Below are 23,113 nucleotides of genomic sequence, written 5' to 3'. Positions count from 1 at the left end.
AAAAGTAGTAAATATTAACTTGACACAAAACATGTTAAATGCACTGTGCATTTATAGAGGACCTGTCACCATGAAATGCAATGCAATCCGCAGGCAGCATGGTATAGATCAGGAGGAGCTGAGCAGATATGTCGTTTTGTTGGAAAAGATTCAATAAAACTTGTAACTTATACATTTATATCTCTGCTTTTTGTAACTAAATACCACCTCTGTGAACAGCTATCGGCGCACGGGGGAGGTGTTATCAACAGTCTATGTATAATTGTGCATAAGTCAGTGATAACACCTCATCAGAAAATGACGTATTGTTTAAACATATATTTTGAAAGATTATTTTTAATTTTCCAGGTCAATATATATAATTAATCAAAGAACATAAAATCCTGCCGTTTTCCACTGTCCACTAAGCCTAAAGATAGGCGCCACTTTTTGGTCTGTACATATCACTTTACTGCAGTTACTGCGTAGCCTAGTTTCACACCTCTGGAGTGAAACTCCAGCAAGGGTTTTCCGTCCGACTCTCCGCTTGTTTGCCAGAATGAGTACAGATCTCCTCTGGAACCTTTTATACTTGATGGGGCCTAAGGACATTCCGTTCGCATCTGGCAGTGCCGGATCTGGTGAATTCCGGGATGCTGATCTCTGCCATCTTTACACCAGAGGAATGAAAAATAGCCTTATCATTACAGGCAATTTTAGAATGGCATATGACACTTTTGTGTAGAGAAGACAGGATCCACTATTCAGAGTGGTGATTTTCAAAGCTTATCTATTCTTTCCCTGTACAATGACCTACAGTATGCACAGGTCATAGAGCAATGTCCCATGGGACATTGTGTCTATGGCCCAAGGGGCAGTTATAAAGCAATTTTTTTTAATGCTATCTAAATGCTGTTAGGAACAGCTCAAGATGGCTGCCCCTATAATCGTGTTCAGATAATAGAGTAATTAAATATGCAATAAGAAAAAAAAAAACTGATTAGACAAATGGATATGTGTGACACATTTTATTTAAGTTAGAAAAAGAAGGGATATACAGTAAGGGGGTAATTTATTAAAACTTAATAAAGCCCCATCCTTGGCGGTGGATCACCGAAGTTATGAAGAGGCGCCGGCCTCTCCATAACTTCGGCACATCCAGCGCTGCTTCTAAATGTAAGCCAGCTTCTGAGCTGCCAGTCTGTCCGCTTCCCAACCCATACCACACCCACTTTTTTAGACCTGGCGCAAGTGGGGAGAAGTCGCAGATTGTGGCTCAATCTGCGCCTGAAATACACCTAATAAATGACCCCCTAAATGTCTAAATATAAATGTCTACATTAGAAGTATTACTGAATCTTTTCCCATGAAACTATACATCAATCTGTTTGGCTCCTCCTGCTCTGTAACGTTCAGCCTGCAGATTGCACTGTATTCTGTGGTGACAGGATCTCTTTAATGAGTTCAATGTCAAGTTAACGTTTTCTGCATATGTATCCTCCAGTAGATCAGTAGTCAACAAGCTTCATTGGAAGTGGTAGTTACAGTATACAGAGAATTCTCAGACTGAATACAACACATTGAACTTCTTTTTTTGCATACAGTATGCTCCAATATATGTACAACATGCCCATGTACAAGTCAGACCTTAAATAACCTGCCATAGCCGCAAATAGGAATGTATATCCACCATTGCTACATCTGCAGTACATCAATTAGGATGGCAAGAGGCCAAATAAAGCAAACTTTCCTGCATATTAAAAAAAAAGTCTGTAGGAAGAGTTCTTTAGGAAAACTTCATATTACGGAGCAATTCTTATACTATGAAATGGAGAACTGAGATCTTTGATTGTGAAAGCATTAGATCATACAGCTACTTGTGGAGGTCGTTGTGGCCTTGAAGTACATGACACGATTTGAGCACCTCTTAAAGTTTATTTCTGCAAGAGATGACCATTTGTAGAATGAAGAGATTTTGCTAAAAGCTAGAGTTATGAGCACGTTTGTCAATAGCTTCAAGCGAAGACTTAAAGTAGAACCATGTGAATCAAATTCAATATAATTTTTAAATGTTTTCCGAAAATTCTAATTTTTGAGCGTGTGACAAAAGTTAAAATCTTCCACTCCACTTCTAGATTTGAGCATTTCAGCCTCTATTGTCTCATATGTGGCACAAACTGCTCTGTAAAAGAAAATTTTCTCATCAGGAAAATAAATTTTTTGTGACTCACTCATCTGTAGCTATTATGTATGGCAATCAGTAAGCAGAGTATCACATTGTAGTAGGCCAATAGTGCTGTTAATACTTAACATAAGGCTCCCAGTAGTCCTACTCCAAAAAGTTTTACTTATTTATGGCATACTGTAGTATCTGCAACTGGGACACATTGATGAATCTTTATGGGTTGCGAAAAACATTTATCATTTCAAAGAATTATGAATTTTATTCAGAATGGCCCAGTCTGAGCTTGGGGCACCACACCAATTCCCAAGATAGAGATTGGAATTTTCTTTTCACTAGGTGCACCATTTCCTCCTTACAGCAGTGGTGAACCCCTAGGTTTGGTAGTTTACAAGTTACCTCAACTATAAATGTTCTCTCAGCTATGTTTACTTGTTGTACCTATAGGTAATGGCAGTCCAGAGGGTCACAGTCCATGGGAGGCCACGATTTACATAGGGTCAAACAGGTCTGCAACTTGAAGCTTTAAGGGCTCAATTAAAATCTGTAAAAGCCCCCCTCACCTACTAAGTATCATTTATAATACTGGTGTCTGGGGCAGAGGACCATTACGCCCTATTCAAAGCATCAAGTCTGGATATGAATGCTACCTCTCCTACCTCTTCTGCGTCATAATACATGTACTTCTTATATCTTTGCCTACACCGCTGCACTTGACATACCAAAAATGAGAAATTATAAATGAAGATTTTAGAAAACAATGAATGTACTTAACAAACTCTTTTTTACATTTGACATGCTAAACCTTCTTCTTCTTTCTCCAACTACCTTACTCCTTTCTGCAACTGTCTTCAAATAATTTTACCTGAGATTAATGTAATGTACTACTGGAAATCATCATTTACAGCAAAGCTCGGCAAAAATCCAAACCAAAATGTTGTTGGAAGAGAGGATTTAACATAGCGTGCAAACAGGGAAGGCAAGAATAGTTTACAGATAGACAGTACAACTTCCCTGCTTAGTTTAAAGATTTGACATACAAACAAATTATAATCAAAAACATATTTTTTTAGCATCGCTAGTCTGTTAAGGCAATCTATGGGAGCCACATAGTCAGTAGGGGGTTGCATACATAGTATGTCTTTAAAAAAAAGTTGTTTCAGCAAGACAGCCACTTATTAAACAAAGCTGGCACGTCAATCAGCTGATATTGACAAGAGGCCTTCAGTTGGAGACTCATTTAAATGGCTGACCATAGTAATTGTGTACATGGAGGGGCGCTGTGGCCCGAAGCGGAGGAGTCACTCTTAAAACCTATTCTGACTCATAGATGATGGTAGTGAGCAGACTCACTTCTATAGCATCCATATGCCTTAACAGAGCATATTGAAAGGGGCTGTATTTATGGCAGCACAAATAAATCATAAAAGTGTGATAGCCTGGGAGTCAAACTTCTGGAACCCCACCATACAAAAAAATAAAAATAGGAGCCCCAATTTCCCATTCACAAATTTAGATGTGGATGCAAAATGAAGGGGTCATAGAAAGGAGCCAAACACTAACATTTGACTATTACCAATACTACCATTCACTGGTCCATTTTGGCTAAGAGCTGTACAAAGAGGACGCGGTGCTGCATGAGTGCTGAGATATTTTCTTAGGCCATGTGAAATCACATTCATCAGCCACATAGCCTAGGTGAGGTGAATGTGGCTGAGCTGTAATACCAAGCACAGCCACTATATGATGTACAGTATAGAGCTGCACTTGGTAAGCTGCAAGAAGGTCACGAGCATCACAGGACCACTGCTGATTGGCACGGGTGCCAGGAGTAAGACCCCCACAAATCTGATATTTATGACCTACAGATGTAGTAGAGTTAACACACATGATTTATGAGATGTGTTATCTAAACTAAATGCGTTAAGCAATCACCTTCAATAGCTTTTCAATGGCTTTTGTCTCGAGATTACACGATGAGTTAAGAAATTTGAGTTAAGAGCTTGAGTGCTAACCCTGCTACATCTGTATCATGAGGATTGTTCATCGATATGCAACTCCAGGAGAACCCCTTTAACCATAACACCAAGTGTCTCCAGCATACATGTCTTACCAGCAGTATTGTTGTATTATGCCTTACATCAAATTCTGCCTACTTACTAATCTTTATAAGTCTCTTCCTCTGGGACCCAGTTTCTCTATTACCTAGGTACCTATTGTCCTCTTATGGGCCAATCCAACCCTGTTTCTACATGATTTTATGGGCTAAATCGTGAATTTTGTGGCAGTGAGATAGCCTTCTACACAGCCTTCTGTATATATAGTACATTTTCATAGTTACAACTTAGAAAGTGTATTTCAATGATGAATGTAGTTGTAATAGCTATAGGTATGAGATGTTTAGAAATAAATCAGCTAAGGGAAAGTGAGCACATTTTTTATTCTCACACAGATGTATTACAGTCTTGTAAGTAAATCAGTTAAATTATTTTGGCCAGAGCTCCAAACTCAGGTCTGGAAAAGCTCAAATTTGCTGAAGATTTTTGCGAGACCGTAATAAAGTGCTTTAGTTTTCCAGGAAAGTAAGTGGCAACATTATAGCTAAATAGATTTTCTCTTTCACTTCATGTCTTAAAAAGGAGAAACCATGATGCAAAGATGGCTCAACAACAAAGATACATATTCACAAATTGCAAGCCAACCAGGCACAATTTTTGTAAGATATCATCATAGTTTTCTGTCTGCATTACATCATAAAGGGAACTTTCCAGGCAAAACTTAGAGGGGTTGTCCAGCCTTGGAGCTGACAGACTCTTGGGTCCTAACCTTTGCTTCTGAACATAAAAATTCCCACTAAACTGCTCTGTACTGGGCTGCTTCTGGTTCTCGGAGGACCAGGAAGAGGTTTGTTCCTGTGACCACAGTGGCCAGAATGAATAGTATGCTGTGATGTTGCATCCAAGCCATTGTGAGCATTAAGGCCTGTGATTGACCACAGCGGTCTATGGATCAAGCTACTTCCTAGTTCTGCAGGGAAAAGATGTGGCCGGGAAGGGCAGTGGGACCGCAGGCAACTGAATAGAGCTCCAAGGCCAGGCAACCCCCTTTAGCACTGTGTATGCCTAGTGCTGAGCCTAACGGGGCAGTACATGACACAGGAATCTTCTAATTGGTGTACTCCCTGTGTCATTCAATGTCCCTTTAGGTCCTAAACTAGAAATAACAGTGTACACATTCCTTTCCTTGAATGGCAGAATATTAACAGTCTAGAATTTATAATTGTCTGCAAATGATAACTTTACCTTATGTACTCAGTTGATATTAAAAGAATTATAGCAACTTTAGCCATGACTTTTCTATTAACTTATAGTAGAGGGGTTGTACGGTATATTGTCCGTATGTTAACTTGGTGTGATCGTTCACAACCTTTATGACCATGATTGTGAACTGTACCTACTTTAAACTACAACATTTAAAAAGTCAAAGCTTATAAACAGAGCGGCAAACATTAATCACAATTACATCTAGAGAGGTCCTCAGCAGATAGGATAAAGAAGTGATCAGAGAGAAGACATTTTCTGTCAGTACATCCATTAAAGAACATTACAGATTGCGTTCAACTGCAACACTAGTAGATGAGATAGCATTTAGGTTTATACAAGACTAAAAAGGAGAGGACAGAAGTACTTTGGAGAAAGAAACGATGAGTGATCTGTTCTAGATGTTTTTTACATGGATTTACTGAAGATGAGTAAGGAAAATCAAGATACAAAATTATTGCGAAATGTTTTGATATGCACCTACTACATAGTAGAATCACATCTTCAATACGTCCAGTAAATAAGTCTGACTGAGGGCCCTTTTACATGGTCACATAAAGAGGGCAGTGATTGGGAACAAAGAAAGATTGTTCCCAATCACTGCCGCCACATTAGCTTAGTTTTTTCATCACATTATACACTGCTCGTTTCCATGGTTATGACCACCCTGCAATCCCGCAGCGGTGGTCGTGCTTGCACACTGTAGGAAAAAGCACCAGCCTATGTGAGCTCCTGCTCTTTCGGCCACCAGAGAGGCCGGCCCTTTTTGCTATAGTGTGCAAGCATGGACACCGATGATGGATTGCTGGGTGCTCGTAACCTCTGGAAATGAGCACTGTGTAATGCGATGGAAAAATTAATCCAGCCAGGGAAGGAAGCAATATGGACAATAACAAAACATTAGTAAGCGGCTTATATTAACCTTTTCTACATGATAAATGCCACTTGTTGAGGTCAGACAATGCCTTTAAAGCTACTCAATATAACTGCCTACATCTGTACATGGTGATATGCTGCCAAGGAATGGTTTTAGGTGACACATTTTATGTTATGATGCTCAGGATAGGTAAATAATATGACTGTTGGGGTTCCCGGCATCCCTGTCGATCAGCTGTTTGAAGGGTTTACGGCGCTTATGCGAGAGCTACATCCTTTTCAATGTTTACCTGCTCGCCTTGTAGATTATAGAGCCAGAACAGTGTAATTACAAATTTTCGTCCAAACAATAGTAATTATACCGCACCGCAAAGTGAATGGGATGAGCAGTTGCAGTTACACTGCACTGCTGTTACAATCTAGACGGCGGGCAGGTAAATATTGAAAAGGATACAGCGCTCGAGCATCGCTAACCCTTCAAGCAGGTAATCAGTCTGGGTGCCAGGAGTCAGACCCTCACCAATCTAAAATTGATTACTTATTTTTAGGATAGGTTATCAACATAATGGAATCAGACAACCCCTTTAACACTCAAAGAATCAGTGGATAACTTTGGCTTGCATTTGGATACACCAGGTTGAGATTCAGAGTAACTGTGGCCAATCACCTGCAAATTTATTAAAACTTTTATGCAAACTAATAAAAACTAGTGATATGATATATAATACCAAAATAACACCAATACAACATTCTATATTAACATGCCATTGTGGTGACCTACTTCCTCACTAAAGGACGAGGTGACCAAACTACCATTGCAAGCTTCAACCGAAAACACTGACTCTGACATTAACCTTAACATTGAATAAATAGGTGAATAATTGCATTAACGCGGACAACCCTGCAAGGAACACCCCCCCATAGCGCCTTATTTAGCCCTAGTCTGTTTGCTAAATATTAGGTACAAATATTTATGAAGCTGGTGTTGCACAATTCATGTAAACCATCTGGATCCTGAAATTTGCTGCCATATATTTGCTTCATATTTTTTATGAATTTTTACTTCCCAGAAGAACAGTCTATTTGAGTAGATATGTTGTAACTTAGTTATTCTATACTTTATTTGTTTCTTACAATGTATGTGAATTGTAAGACTTGGATAGGACAACTGTTTGAATGCAAGGAGATTTGTGTACCTTCTTGGTCATATGTCCTGCTACTTCTATATTCAGGGTAAGGAGTCCCTGATGCTTTTTCGAACTAACATTCTTTAGAGGATAGAAGGTGGGAGGATAATCATGCTGTTTGCTCTCTGCAGTCCATATAGAGATGGCTGACCCATGCATGTTTATAAGCAAGAGTGGGGTATCCCCTCACTATTGGTCTTATGTCAGATGTCCACCATTGATAGCTTCTACTATTTTAGGTGGAAGAGATCTACGCTAATAACCATAAATTTAAAAAAAATATTAAATTAATTGTAATGTTAACGTGAAGGCTTGATCATTTTTTTAGCTTCACGCATTAGCAAAGACTTTAAACAGCTCAGTACCCATCCCCCTTGTCAATGTATATAGAAATTTGAGATGTCGCGGTCCATAGAGGTTTTTACATTTGTTTAAGCATGTTTAGCTTATTTCCACAGCGAAAGCTTGCACAAAGAATATCTATATCCCAGTATTGCTATGAACTCAGGAAAATGCCTTTCATGTTCTTGCACGTATGCATGTATTCATCTAGAACTAAAAGGTTAAAAAAAAAAAAAACGAATGAGCTGAATATACAGAACAAAGATTACATTCTAGGTAGGCAGTAGAAAGGTTAAAAATACACAGTTGCCAGCATTTCATATTCATTTCCTGGACACTAAGCTGGTTTGTTGAAATCTATCACATACGACTGTCTAAGAGAACCAGGTCGGATTATGTTTCCTATTATGAGAAATTTTCGGATTTTTCAGTAATATTTTTTATATTTTTTGTTTAGTTAATCAGTACTTAGAGAGAACAGAAACATTTCTGGGGATAAAATGTGTTTAATGATAATGAAATGTGTTCATAGTTACATAGTTGATACTGTTGAAAAAAGACATAAGTCCATCAAGTTCAACCAAGGGATAGGTGGGGACGCGAATCCCAGAAGGAAATAAGATTTCTACACGTTCTCATAAGCATTAATGTTGTTTACTTTTAAGAATTCATCTAAAGCCTTTTTAAAACTGTCCACTGTTCCTGCTGTGACCACGTCCTGAGGAAGTCTATTCCACAGATTCACAGTTCTTACAGTAGAGAAGCTTTGATGCTTCAGGAGACTGAACTTTTTAATCTCCAGTTGGAGGCAGTGCCCCCTTGTTTTTCACCGTATTTTTTGTATGGCCCATTTATATATTTGTATAGGTTAATCATGTCCCCCCTTAGACGTCTCTTCTTAAGACTAAATAAATTCAATTCTTTTAATCTTTCTTCATAACTAAGACCCTCCATTCCCCTTATCAGTTTACTCGCTCTCCTCTGTACTTTTTCCAGCTGCAGTGCATCCTTTCTTTGGACTGGTGCCCAGAACTGAACTGCATATTCCAGATGAGACCGCACCAACGCTTTGTAAAGTGGTAAAATTACATCCCTGACCCACGAATCCATGCCTCGTTTAATGCAGGACAATATCCTGGTGGCCTTCTAAGCAGCTGATTGACATTGTATGCTGTAATTTAATCTACCATCCACAAGGACACCCAAATCCTTCTCTATAAGTGACTCTCCCAGTGTTACATCCCCTAGGACATATGAAGCACAGAGATTATTACTACCAAGATGCATAACTTTACATTTGTCCACATTGAACCTCATTTGCCAAGTTGATGCCCAATCACTCAGAGAGTTCAATTCAGCTTGTAGTTTATGGACATCTTCCATAGACTGTACAGTACTACATAGCTTGGTGTAATCCATCTGGACCCAGAGCCTTGTTCACATTTACCTTATTTAACTTATGTTGGACCAGTTAGCCAATTAAGTATATCACTGGATGTATTAACAGCCCTAGCACCACAGATATCAGCTCCTTTATCTTCTTTTGTATATACAGAGCTAAAAAAATCATTTAGTAACTCTGCCTTTTCTTTATCTTCAGTGACTACCCCCCCTCCCCCCCATTACCATTATTTAGGGGATCTACCTGCTTGGACCTTTTTTTTAGCATTTATATATTTAAAGAATTTTTGGGGATTTGTTTTGCTCTCCTTTGCCACCTGATGTTCATTTTGTATTTTTGCTAATTTTATATCCTTTTCACAGATTTTATTAAGTCCATGGTAATCTTCAAACCCTACAGCTGACCCCTCAGATTTGCATTTTTTAAATGCCCTTTTTTTGTCTTTGATTGCCCTTTTTACAGTAGCTGTAAGCCATGGGGGGTTTTAATTTAGCTATTTATACTTGCTACCTAAAGGAATACATATTTTAGTGCAATTTCTCAATGTGGATTTAAAGCTCTCGATGACCATGACAATGAAATGTTGGGGAACACGGTGGCTCAGTGGTTAGCACTGTTGCTAGGGTCCTAGGTTCAAATCAGACCAAAGACAACATCTGAATGGAGCTTGTATGTTTTCCCCGTGTTTGTGTGGGTTTCCGCCCACACTCCAAAGGCATACTCATAGGGAACTTAGATTGTGAGCCCCATTGGGGACAGTGTGATGCTAATGTCGGTAAAGCACTGCGGAATATGTCAGCGCTTTGTAAGTGAGTATAATAAATAAAATTATGTACAAGCTCTGTTGTAGTCTAATACTTTGTTAAACTGAATGGAAACCGTGTCATTTGCCAAATAAAAGTAGCCAAATTGAATAGTTAATCTGATTTGCTAGTATCATGTTATAGAGCAGGAGGAGCTGAGCAGATTCATAAATTATATACAGTAGTTTCCTTCCCAGTACATCTTGGATTTTATTAATTTTATTCTCTTCTGACTCTTAGGTCTTAGGAGTAGAGTTGAGCGAACCCGAACTGTAAAGTTTAGGTTCGTACCGAACTTTAGGGTTTTCGGCACCCGGACCCGAACCAGAACATTTCCGTAAAAGTTCGGGTTCGGTGTTCGGCGATTTTTATGGCGCTTTTTGAAAGGCTGCAAAGCAGCCAATCAACAAGCATCATACTACTTTCCCCAAAAGGCCATCACAGCCATGCCTACTATTGGCATGGCTGTGATTGGCCAACTGCAGCATGTGACTCAGCCTCTATTTAAGCTGGGGTCACGTAGCGCCGCCCGTCGCTCTGCTCGGATTAGTATAGGGAGAGGCTGCAGCTGCTGTGAGGGAGAGATCAGGGAGAAATCTTCTCAAGAACTGGTTTATGTACTCGGGCGATCTACAGAAAAAGTGTTTTGTGGGTGCAGTGCACAATTTTTTTAAGCCTGCCCTGAGCCAACTACTGCTGAAAATGAACTTTTTTTTCTTCAGTTAGTCAATATCAATACATGATCAGCAGCCATTTTATGCAATCATAGTGCACCAGCATAGGCTATCTGCAAGTCCAGAAATACAGCTTTGGCATACTGGGGTGAAAAAACCCTCTAATATACTGCACATCTGGGATTACACGTGCATAAGTCACTGTCACATTTAGGACAGAAATACAGCTTTTTGGTTATGGTGAAAAAATCCTCTAATATACTGCACATCTGGGATTAAACGTGCATAAGTAACTGTCACATTTAGGACAGAAATACAGCTTTCGGTTAGGGTGAAAAAACCCTCTAATATATTGCACATCTGTGATTACACGTGCATAAGTCACTGTCACATTTAGGACAGAAATACAGCTTTTTGGTTAGGGTGAAAAACCTCTCTAATATAGTGCACATCTGGGATTACACGTGCATAAGTCACTGTCACATTTAGGACAGAAATACAGCTTTTTGGTTAGGGTGAAAAAACCCTCTGATATACTGCACATCTGGGATAAGACGTGCATAAGTGAGTGTCACATTTAGGCCACAAATACCGCTGTCATATAGAGTTTAAAAAAAAATATAGAGTGCAATACCCTACATCAGGGTTTATATTGGCGGTTTATTATTTTTAACATACTTAACTACTTTTTACTTTGCTTTGTGAACGCTAACTATGAGGCAAACATCTAATAAGGGACGCGGTCATGGTCGTGGTGGTGGTGTTGGTGGAGCCTCTGGTGCAGGGAGAGGACGTTCTGCCACAGCTACACGTCCTACTGAACCTACTACCTCAGGTCCCGGTAGCCGCCAGAATCTACAGCGATATTTGGTCGGGCCTAGTGCCGTTCTAAGGATGGTAAGGCCTGAGCAAGTATAGGCGCTAGTCAATTAGGTGGCCGAAAGTGGATCCAGCATGTTCACATTATCTCCCACCCAGTCTTCTGCAGAAAGCGCACAGGTGGCGCCTGAAACCCATGCCCATCAGTCTGTCACATCACCCCCGTGCATATCGGGGAACCTGTCTGAGCCTCAAGTCATGCAGCAGTCTCTTATGCTGTTTGAAGACTCTGCTGGCAGGGTTTCCCAAGGGCATCCACCTAGCCCTTCCCCAGGGGTGGAAGACATAGAATGCACTGACACACAACCACTTATGTTTCCTGATGAGGACATGGGAATACCACCTCAGCACGTCTCTGATGATGACGAAACACAGGTGCCAACTGCTGCGTCTTTCTGCAGTGTGCAGACCGAAAAGGAGGTCAGGGAGGAAGACTGGGTGGAAGATGATGCAGGGGACGATGAGGTCCTAGACCCCACATGTAATGAAGGTCATGCCACTGACTTTCAGTGTTCGGAGGAATAGGCAGTGGTGAGACCGAGCCAACAGCGTAGCAAAAGCGGGAGCAAGGTTCAAAAGTAGAGCAGCCGTCGCCAAAACAGTTCGCCTGCTACTGGCCACTGTCAACAGGGACCGAGCACACCAAAGGCAGCTTCAAGGAGTTCCCTGGCATGACACTTCTTCACACAATGTGCTGACGACAAGACCCGAGTGGTTTGCACGCTGTGCAGTCAGAGCCTGAAGCGAGGCATTAACGTTCTGAACCTTAGCACAACCTGCATGACCAGGCAGCTACATGCAAGACACGGGCTGCAGTGGAGTAAGCACCTTCAAAACCAAGAAAGGGCCCCTCCTGCTTCTTCTTCTGCTGCTGCCTAGGCCTCTTCCTCCGCCTCTGGAGGAATGTTGGCACCTGCCGCAAAGCAAACAGAGGATGTGCCACCAACAACACCACCTCTGTCACCAAGCATGTCCACCATGTCACACGGAAGCGTTCAGCTCTCCATCTCACAAACCTCTGTTGTATTGCTGGTTGACATGAACCCCCTTTTGCCGTGAATGAACCCCTGCTCTGCATTGCTGACAGGGGCCTAAATCTCTCAAAATCCTCTGTTCTATTGCTGGGTGACATGATCCCCCTTTTGCCGTGAATGAACCCCTGCTCTGCTCTGTTACTGATCGGAAGATGCGAGACTACAAGCGCACGCTGATGATATCATTCCCACCTGACAGCGGGGGCACAGTGAAAGCACAAGGCGAAGGCAGAGGAGGAGGAGGAAGAGGTCGCAATTGCAGCTGGGGCACCACCAGCACCTGAGAAGGCAGGGTTAGCATGGACTAAATGTGGAAAAAGCTTTGTCAGCCTTGGAGGTGCTGACCTGCCCTGCAGCCAGTGTATAGTGTGGATGTGTGTTTAGCACGGCAGAGAGCATCTCAGGCCGCAGCCAATGTGGACAAGCTTACGTTTATTAAAATGAACCAGGCATGGATCCCACAGGACTTGTCCGTACCTTGTGCAGAATAGACATTTATATCAGCCTCAACCATTCATTCTTGTACTCAAGTGCACTTATTCTTTGTTTTATTTTGTTATATGTCCCAATATTTTGGGGGATACCCCAATTAAAAAAAAAAAATAACACAAATCAGTGTTGGCTACCTATTCCTCCTTCACCGCCGCTTCCACCTACACCGCCACGTCAACCTACACCGCCACATACACCCATCCACCGCCTCCTCAACCTCCTACTCCTAGATCCAGATTTTATTTTTAATTTTTCTGTATTTTATGTTATTTTAAGTCATTTCCCTATCCACATTTGTTTGCAGAACAGTTGTAATGCTCCTAAGCACATTTTGATGCCTTTTGCAGCCCTCTAGCCCTTTCCAGGACTATTTTAGAGCCATTTTAGTGCCCAAAAGTTTGGGTCCCCATTGACTTCAATGGGGTTCGGGGTCAAGTTCGGGTCCCAAACCTAAACTGTTTTTTCAAGTTCGGCCTAACCTGCCGAACCCGAACTGCAAAGAAAAAGGGACCCGAACCTGCCGAACCCGAACATCCAGGTGTCCGCTCAACTCTACTTAGGAGTCATGTGGGTGGTCTTAGTGAATGATAGATATCTCATGCATGATCATTCAGAGGAGACGTTTAATCACTGATAGGACCGCCCTCATGACTAAATGAGCACAGAAAGTGTCAACCAAAAAAAACAAAACAATCATAAGCACTGCTATTTTATTACAAGAAATAATATTCATTGAATAGAAAAATATATTAAAAGCACTGGCTGTACCAGCCCCACAAATACAAATAGAATAAACACATTGTACAAATAATAAGTGGTGGGGGGATGCAGCATATTTAAGCCAAATTGGACAAAGGTATTATAAGCACCAAAAACAGTTTCATGCTTAAAAAATTAATATGTAAATAATATATACCGACCTGAATTTTCCATATATCTATGTAGTTCCTGCCGTGGCCCCACACTGCACCCTCTAATGAGCGTTTTGCATTTATTCTTCAGGGAGAGATGGGATAAGCTCAGAAAGAGCAGAGATTTAAAGGGAACCTGTCAACTTGAACATGATGTCTAAACTAAAGGCAAGTTCATGTTATAAAGCAAGAGTAGCTGAGCAGATTGATGTATAGTTTTGTGGGACAAGATTCAGTATAACCTGTAATTAACTTGTTTAAATAACTGCTCATTCTGGGCGTATAACTCAGAAAGGTTGTCCCATTCGTGATTGACAACCTTTCCTCTATAACTGTGTATACAGAGATAGCTGTCAATCACTGATAGGACCGTTTCCTTGATTTTAAAGCTCAGAATGAACAGGAATTTCAATGAATGAAATACAGGTTATACTGAACCTTTCCCCATAAATCTATATCTCAATCTGCTCAGCTCCTCCTGCTGTAGAAATGCTGACTGAAGATTACTTTGCCTTTTCATGGTGACAGGTTCCCTTTATATTAATAAAATACAAGTTTTACTGAATATTTTCTCATAAAACTATAAATTATAAAACTATATATCAATGTGCTCAGCTCCTCCTGCTCTATAACATGCTCCTGGTAGATTGAGCAGCATTTTCATGATTCCTTTAACGCTTTCCCGACGTCCACCATACATGTATAGCAGATGTGGGGTCTTTAAGGGAGTTTGTCACCTTTGGAGGTTTTCCAGCAGATCTGCAAAGCGAAGCATAGTTACTTACCTCCTGTTGCTGGGTCCTGGCTCCTTTGCTCCATGGCTTCGGCTTTTTTACTTGAGTCCCCACTGTAACACTGCTGCAACCAATCGCTAGCTACAGTGGTGGCTTGCTCCCGCTGTGTCACGTGACCGATTGGCGTGACACAAGGGGAGCAGGTCACCACCGTGTCCATCAGTTGGCTGCAGAGGTGTCAAAGTAGATGAAACAAGGGGAACTCGAGTGAGGCAGCGGAAGCCGGGGAGTGAAAGAGACTAGACCCAGCGGCAGGGAACAAGTAAGTATACTTCCCTTTACAGGTCTGGCCAGGAGAGGGAAGAGAGGTCCAACCCCCCCCTTTCCCTCCAAAAGATGTCCAACCCCTTTAAACATGGTGCCCAGCTGCCGGGTGCCTGCTGTTTTTACATAGCAGACACTCGATGACAGCGTCTGTGATCGGCAATAACACAGATCATGGACTTTCAACCCCTCAGATGCCACTCCATTAATCCCTGAAATACCTATGTATCTCCAGCAGTCTCATACAGAGGAATAAAGTGGCAGGCTGCAGGCTCAACCTGCTGCTCTGTTCAACTCAAGGGCTCTTCTAGGTATGGGTCACCTGCTCCAGAAGTAGGACCCCCAGCGATATAATAGTTATCCCCTATCCTATTGATATTGGACAACTTCAAATTACTGGAAACACCCATTTAACATATCATTTATATTTCAGGAAAAAAAAGCCTTTTAAGCCCTTTTTTTAAGAATGTCTTACTTTTATACAGAACATCTGTTTCTATATGTTGGTATCACTTTGTACAGTATGTGACCCAAGCTTTAACAAGTAAAGTATTAAAAACACTACATTCATGCATTCCTTTTAAAAGTGTCAGGTAAACAACCTCTTCCACCCCATGGAATTATTAAAAAATCTCCTTACTGTCCTAACTTCAGTCCTCCTGATGTCATCTGTTCCCTTAGAAAGTGAAATGCGCTAACAGCACCTCTATTTACAGGCGGGATTTGTCTGAGCTTGTGATTTTAAGAGCAAACAGATGGAGCTTTTAAAGGAATGTCTCAAATCACAATTTTGTCGTGATGGCTTTTCCTTTCCTCCGGGCATTTTACAACAGGAATTGCTGAAGATTTGCAGACACATTCAGTCAGGTTACATTACATGGGGTAATTTAAGACTTATTGCACAAGGCTACAGGTAAACTAATCTAGATTTTAAGTAAAGCATTCAACATGAGACTCTCATAAAAAAAAAAAAAAATAATAATAATATATATATATATATATATATATATATATATATATATCTATATCTATCTACATACACACCCAGACACACCTAAAATATGTCCTACATAAGTTACAATAGGTATACGGCTTAAGAGGTTTGTCTAGGATTTTAATACTGATGGCCTATCCTCAGAATAGGCCATCAATATCTGATTGGAGAGGTCTGATTGCTCGCACCCCTACCAATCAGCTGTAGCTCCGTCACTGGAAGTTGGCACCAGAACTACACAGCTCCATCCATTGTGTAGTGGACAAAGCTGGTAACTGCAGCAGTGCTCCCAGTAAAATAAATGGAAGCAGCACAGCAGTAACATACTTCAACCACCATACAGTAGACAGAGCGGTGTAGTACCGATGTTGACTTTCTGTGTCGTAGGAACTGCCGAACAGCTGATCCACAGGGGTGCAGAGTGTCAGACCTCTGCCAATTAAAGTTGCTTTAGACCTCATTACATCTATAATAACAGGAACTAGGCTGGACTAGGCTGGACAGCTGACAGGCCCATTCCTGATTCACTATGATTGACATGACCCCAAAGGTCAGAGCAATATTAACAAATTATGCATGAATACACTGCTATCTACCATTGACTTGTCGACTTTTGGAACAGTTTTTTTTTTTTTTTGGGGGGAAGGGGGGGGGGGCGGGGGGTGCTTGTAAAGCTAAAACTCATGATGACATACTAGTCTTTTAAAGCCGGGCACCTCAACTCCAGTCCTCGGGAACCTCATGCTGGTCATGTTTTCAGGATTTCCTTAGTATTGAGCAGGTGATATAATTAGTGTCAATGCATCAGGTATTCATTCTGTGGGATATTCTCAAATCATGACCAGCAGGTGGGCGCAGAGGACTGGAGTTTGGGAGCATGTGCTTTAGCCAGGCAAAATCTTACAATAGAGCCCTGTTTCTCCTGCTATTTTTTAATTTGCAGAAAACTGAAACACACAATGGAAAAATCCCTTCCCCCAACCCTTCCTCCTCATCCTCCTCCATGCTCACTGACTACATCTAGATAAGCCTCCCATGCACTCTCTCTGGGGGGATTCAGTGGGAGGTTGTGTTGCAATGTATGCACACAGATAGTGAATGCACTCCTTCACATACAGATGGGATTGGCACATTCGTTAAATAAACCATTGCACTATGCAGTAAATTAGTGGCATTTTAAGAACCTGATATATCATGTATGAACTCCCTATGGATCTCACTGTCAAGTTTGCCAGCAACAATGTCTGCTTGTGACTGCTCGCAAAGCCTATGGCAATAGCTTATAAGGCTGATCTAGGGGGAGTCCTCTGTTCCTCAATTCCAGATGCCTAGGCTTCCTCTATGGTACATATGTGAACTGCATCACAGCAATGGCTTGGACACTGCACAGGTTTTCAGAACAAAGCCAATAATGCAAAAAAAAAAAAAAAAAAAAAGCAAATTTAACTGTTTAGGAACAAGCCTTAGGCCTCTTTCACACAAGCGTGATGCGAACACATTGCGCCAGCACTGAATCCAGACCCATTCGTTTCAATGGGTCTGTGTACATGAGCGTTGTTTTTCACGCATCATTTGTGCGTTGCGTGAAAATTGCATCATGTTCTCAATTCTGTATTTTTTAAGCAAGTGCGGATGCAATGCGTTTTTTTTACTGATGGTTGCTAAGAGATGTGGTTTGTAAACCTTAATTTTTTTATCACACGCGTGAAAAACGCATCAATGAGCACTTCACCCGCGCAAAAAAAACTGAACCACTGAACGCAATCCCAGACAAAACTGACTGAACTTGCTTGTGAAATGGTGTGAGTTTTCCTGAACGCATCCGGGCCTAATCCGTATCGTTCGTGTGCAAGAGGCCTTACAGTCCTAATACATAATGGATCTAAGATTGTGCCATTAACCTATGAAGGCCATGCCTTCAAAAGATTATTTGGAGTAAAGATGCATGGATTGATTAGTTAGATTTGAAATTTGGCCCAAATTATAAAGAAAAAGAAAAATTGGATTTGGTAGAATCACAATTTCTTCCGATTCGTTTAACAGAGTTTTGAGAGTGAGAGGGTATTATTGATTTGAACCCAAATTGAACTACTTGGTCGATTCAGACGAATTGAGCCGAAAGAAATTTGGGGAAATTCAGTCATCTATAATTTGGAGCACCAGTCTTCATTTTGGCCAGGGTAGTCCTCCATAGCCAACACAACTCCCAGTTGTCTGTTTATAAGAGGACTCAGCTCACACAGTGTTAGATAAGCAACCTCTTTAAGTAAGGTGGCAAGTGAACAGATATTTATTTATTTATTTTTACTTTAAAACAAGACATTAATATAAAAACAAAGCACATTTGTCATTTTTGTATTTTATTTGTAATTATTATTATTATTATTATTATTATTATTATTATTATTATAATAAAAAAAGTCCATATAAAATATAAAACTGGATAAAGGGCATATATGTCCCCTGAGAAGTCATGAGTAAAGGATTAGTAACAAGCATCATGAGATGATGAAAGTATTACTACTCCACCTAGTGGCCATGCATGAAAAAGAAAATTTATATTTGTGCACAGATTTAACCAAATCTAAATTTATGAGCGCTATCATTTGATGGAAACAAAAAAAATACACTGATTTATTCCTCAGCTTCCGCTTATATTTTAGAATGCTTAGAATAGTTTAGAATGTGGCAAATACTTTTTACGGGAACCAATTATCCCCAACGTGTGACCTTCAGTTGTAGTGATATGACATTTCCTGCATGGACATGCTAGGGGAATTGTGGTTTCACAACAGCTGGGAAGGCATAGGACACGCATATTCACATATCATATGTATGGAGAAGGCTTCTATGGCTCTTACTTTCTTACTGTGTTGTCTAAAGTTATGGAGATGATTTTAATAACTTATATTTAGTTTCTTAATGCTTGATATTCAGATTGCTGGAACCAAATCCTGCAAATCCTGCCCGGACCCCAGTGTTGAATTGCAGTCAGAGGAACTGATCAATGTTCTTCTAGCGCCACCACAGGGGAATTTTATTACTATGTGCTGTGCTATCATAATCCAGACTTCCAGAAATGCCCTAGTGCAGTGATGGGTAACCTCCGGCACTCCAGCTGTGGTGAAACTACGACTCCCAGCATGCTCCATTCATTTCTATAAAGTTCTGAGAACAGCCACAGACAGAGTCATAGTTTTACCACAGCTGGCGTGCCGGAGGTTACCCATCACAGCCCTGGTGTTTAAAGGGGTAGTCTGGTTTAGAAAACCCATTGTAAATACCCCATAAGGGGACCCCCCTTTCATAACTTCCATCTACTAAAAAAAAGTCCATAAAGGTTACCTGTTACCAGCATTATGCTGCCCTCACTGAGTTTTGGCATAGAAGTATGTATTTAGAAAGTACTAACTGCCACAACTAAAGCGACAGATGATACCCTGTGACTAGGATGCATGAAAGTAGGGAATCTATGATCCCTGGGGAAAAATATGAAAAATTGCTCTCCTCCAGAAAAAAATCATGTTGCAAAACTCTTTAAGGGGGTTGAAAAGTTACTTGAAAAATATTCACCGATAGGTGGCACAAGATGCAGTTTTCATCCTTCTCGAGGAAAGTTGTAGTGCATTGAGCTATTGATAAATCTCCACAAGTTCTTCAGATATAATAGTATATTCCTAGTAAAGTTCCACCTTGCCTTTACATTAATCATACTTAGCAGGATGCACTCAGATCCACTACATCTCTGTGACTAATTGTGAGTTGCAGTTGGTCTTATTTGTTCACCTAGCTCTCCATCTAAATACCCTGGCACCCATTACCTAAAGGAGTTCCATGGATAATTGGCATCATTTTATATATATTTATATATTATACATACTGTAGATTTTTACATAGATTTTCTAACTCTGCTGCAGATGACATTACTGGGGCGCTGTTTATTCAGACTCTCAGCCGGGACGTTCACTCCGGCCGGCGTGATGATGTAATCTTGCGCCACATGGGATTTCGGCAAAGATCTTCAAGTCAGATGGAGTCTGGCGGCCCGTCGCGAGCAAATGGGAGGAGGTAAGTTTAATTTTTTTTTTGTTTTTTATACTATTTCAGGTTAAATCGATTCGCTGACACAAAGCACGTGGAAATTCGGCTTCTAGGCGAATCAAATTTCTCCTGAAATTCGGATCGAATTCCACTTCGTGGGATTCGATTCGCTCGTCTCTAAAAGCCACCAATACAGATGTTACAAGAACAGAATTTACAATGAAGAGGAATCTCTGCCAGAAATTCTCATTCATGGAACTGTGTACAGCACGACATTAACATCCCATTGACTTTCCATTCTTCAGCTTGTATCACTCCACAGTATATGAACAAATCAATTCTATAACGTCAATGAATAAAATCTGTGGTATTAAATGGCACTTACGCTTTTTTGCCGCAGATGGCGCCTTGGTGCCAGTTTCTGCAGGTACTGAAGTACTTCTTTTTCGTTCCCATGACTTGCTGCAGAGCGCAGACATTTGGACTGAAAGGGAATAAAATGAATAAAAAATACAAATCCGTATGCGTACAATGCAGTATAATGAAGATTTCTGTAGAGTCACTTTCCACGTGTCCCCACTTTCCACATTAATAATGAAACAAAGGCAGATTTATGCCTGTAAGCCTTCCAGCGGTCGCCACAAAGTGCCCTGAAACATGTTAGTATGTGCTTTATAGCAGATTTTTCTTTTTTTTTTTTACCTGGGTCTCCCTTCCAAACCTTGTAAAACGCCATGTGCTCTGGAAGGCTGCTTCTTTGTTCAGCATCCCCAGTGCAATGAAATGTAATTAGTGTTACTAGTTCCCATCTCCAATGTGCAGATGTGCAGGATACCAAACCCAGCTATGCAAATAGCACACTGTCCCCTAATTAGTGGAAAATTGACATTTCTCACTGTGGCACTTAATTATTACTTAAGTGGGACATTCTGTTGTAGCATGCTCCGGATAAAAGTACCAGACATACCTGCAAAGCTGAGCATTAGGACCAACAGGAGTTTCAATTCATCAGTTACTGAAAATGTCATGTGTCTTTATTCTTTATAGAAAGCCCAGTGATAGCTGCACATAGACGGCCATATTTAATAGCCACTTTGTGTAGATTTCTATGCACATAGGCACAGGAGCTGAGGAACTCCTTTTTGGCACAAGCCTCTGTGATAACACAAAGTGTAATCTGTGGATTTAGTTAGGGCTCAGGGTAAGCCTACTGCATTATCTTAAAATACAGAAAAGACGTAACAAATTCAGCTCTGCTGCATAATTATCATTAAACAATTCCAAGTGTAATGACATAGTTTCTATTTCTAAAAATATTAGAACTTTTATATAAGCGAAGTTGCAAATTTATCTATAATCTATCTAACATATTATCTATCATCTATCAATCTATCTAATATCTATCTAATATCTATCTATCTATCATCTATCTATCATCTATCTATCTAACATTATCTATAACATCTATCAATTCTATCTATCTATCTATCTATCTATCTATCTATCTATCTATCTATCTATCTATCTATCTATCTATCATCTATCTATATATTATCTATCTATCTATCTATATATCTATCTATCATCTATCATCTATCATTATCTATAACATCTATCTATCTATCTATCTATCTATCTATCTATCATCTAACTTAAGTTTCCTAATAGGAGAGGTCTATTTTAAGAAGGCATTTAATAAATGAAACAATATAGTTAACATAAAGGAATTAAAAATGGTGAATTTCTGAATTTATAAGAACTTTCTAAAAATATGGATTCATTCTGGAATTAATAGTTCTACGACAGCTAGCTCTGGTACAACATTAAAAATAAAATTCATGTTTTCACAGAAAGATAAATCATTATACTTACCCTTGTTTTTTGGCCCTTATGCGGCTGTGTGACAGGATCTTGTCATAGTAGCCATTACTGTCTGCACCGTCAAATGCAGACAGTACAAAGATGGCAAAGACTGATAAAAATATAACCTTCATTATTTAGTCCCCCTAATGCTCCCTGCAAATGGAAAGGGAGAACTGCCAAGTGTTATAGAGCAGAACAGAGTTTATATACAGCCTGGAATTCTGTGTGGGGGGGGGAGCAAAGCATCAACCTGAGACTAATGCACCTCCCTCCAGAAGGAAATCAGCCTCTGCTGCAATCACTTAGGAACTTACAGGACTTTTAGCCAAGTGCAACTTTTTTTTTCCTTTCCAGGAAAATAAATATTACACTGCTCCAGTGGTGACTAATTCATATATGAATCATTTTCCTTGCAACTATTTGCAGCATATTTGTAGATGTTACAAGTTTTAGTCACTTCTGTAAGGATCACGAGTCACAACCTTGCAGGATGCCACCAGGCTGCAGTAGGAATGACAGGAGGGCATTATCTCCAGCTACAATTATAATGTCTCCATCTTCCTTCCTTCACCTGTGGAGGTGAAGTGACAAAAAACTAACAAAAAAAAACAACCATTTAGATTTTTTTTCTGTTACAGCGTCTACTGTACGGGATAAATATATTTATATTTTTATAGTACAGTCGTTTCGGGGTTACAACGGTGCAAATTATTATTTTATTATTATTTTTACTATGGGAAAAGAGGTTGATTTGTATATATATATATATATATATATATATATATATATATACACAGTATCTCACAAAAGTGAGTACACCCCTCACATTTCTGTCAATATTTTACTATATCTTTTCATGGGACAGCACTGAAGATATGACACTTTGATACAATGTAAAGTAGTCAGTGTACAGCTTGTATAACAGTGTAAATTTGATGTGCCCTCAAAATAACTCTACACACAGCCATTAATGTCTAAAACACTGGCACCAAATGTAAGTACACCCCTTAATAAAAATTGCCAAATTCTGCCCACAGTGTCAATATTTTGTGTGGCCACCATTATTTTCCAGCACT

The 23,113-nt window shown here is 40.2% G+C and overlaps 1 protein-coding gene across 5 annotated transcripts in view; it reads right to left on the bottom strand.

Annotated features, from left to right (window-relative positions):
- The window catches only part of POSTN (periostin), a 75,829-nt gene extending 53,599 nt beyond the window's left edge, over positions 1–22,230 (bottom strand). For all 5 annotated transcript variants that reach the window (XM_040426096.1, XM_040426098.1, XM_040426099.1 and 2 more), the window contains exons 1-2: positions 22,047–22,230; positions 20,560–20,658 (exon numbers count right to left, since the gene is read on the bottom strand). In XM_040426096.1, coding sequence (XP_040282030.1) covers positions 20,560–20,658; positions 22,047–22,168 — 221 coding nt within the window. In that variant the 5' untranslated portion in view covers positions 22,169–22,230. The remainder of the gene's footprint in view (positions 1–20,559; positions 20,659–22,046) is intronic.
- Between the last annotated feature and the right edge of the window lie 883 nt (positions 22,231–23,113).

Source organism: Bufo bufo, chromosome 3, assembly GCF_905171765.1.
Source record: "Bufo bufo chromosome 3, aBufBuf1.1, whole genome shotgun sequence".
NCBI classification, from domain to species: domain Eukaryota; kingdom Metazoa; phylum Chordata; class Amphibia; order Anura; family Bufonidae; genus Bufo; species Bufo bufo.
This window is presented reverse-complemented; position numbering and strand designations above follow the sequence as displayed.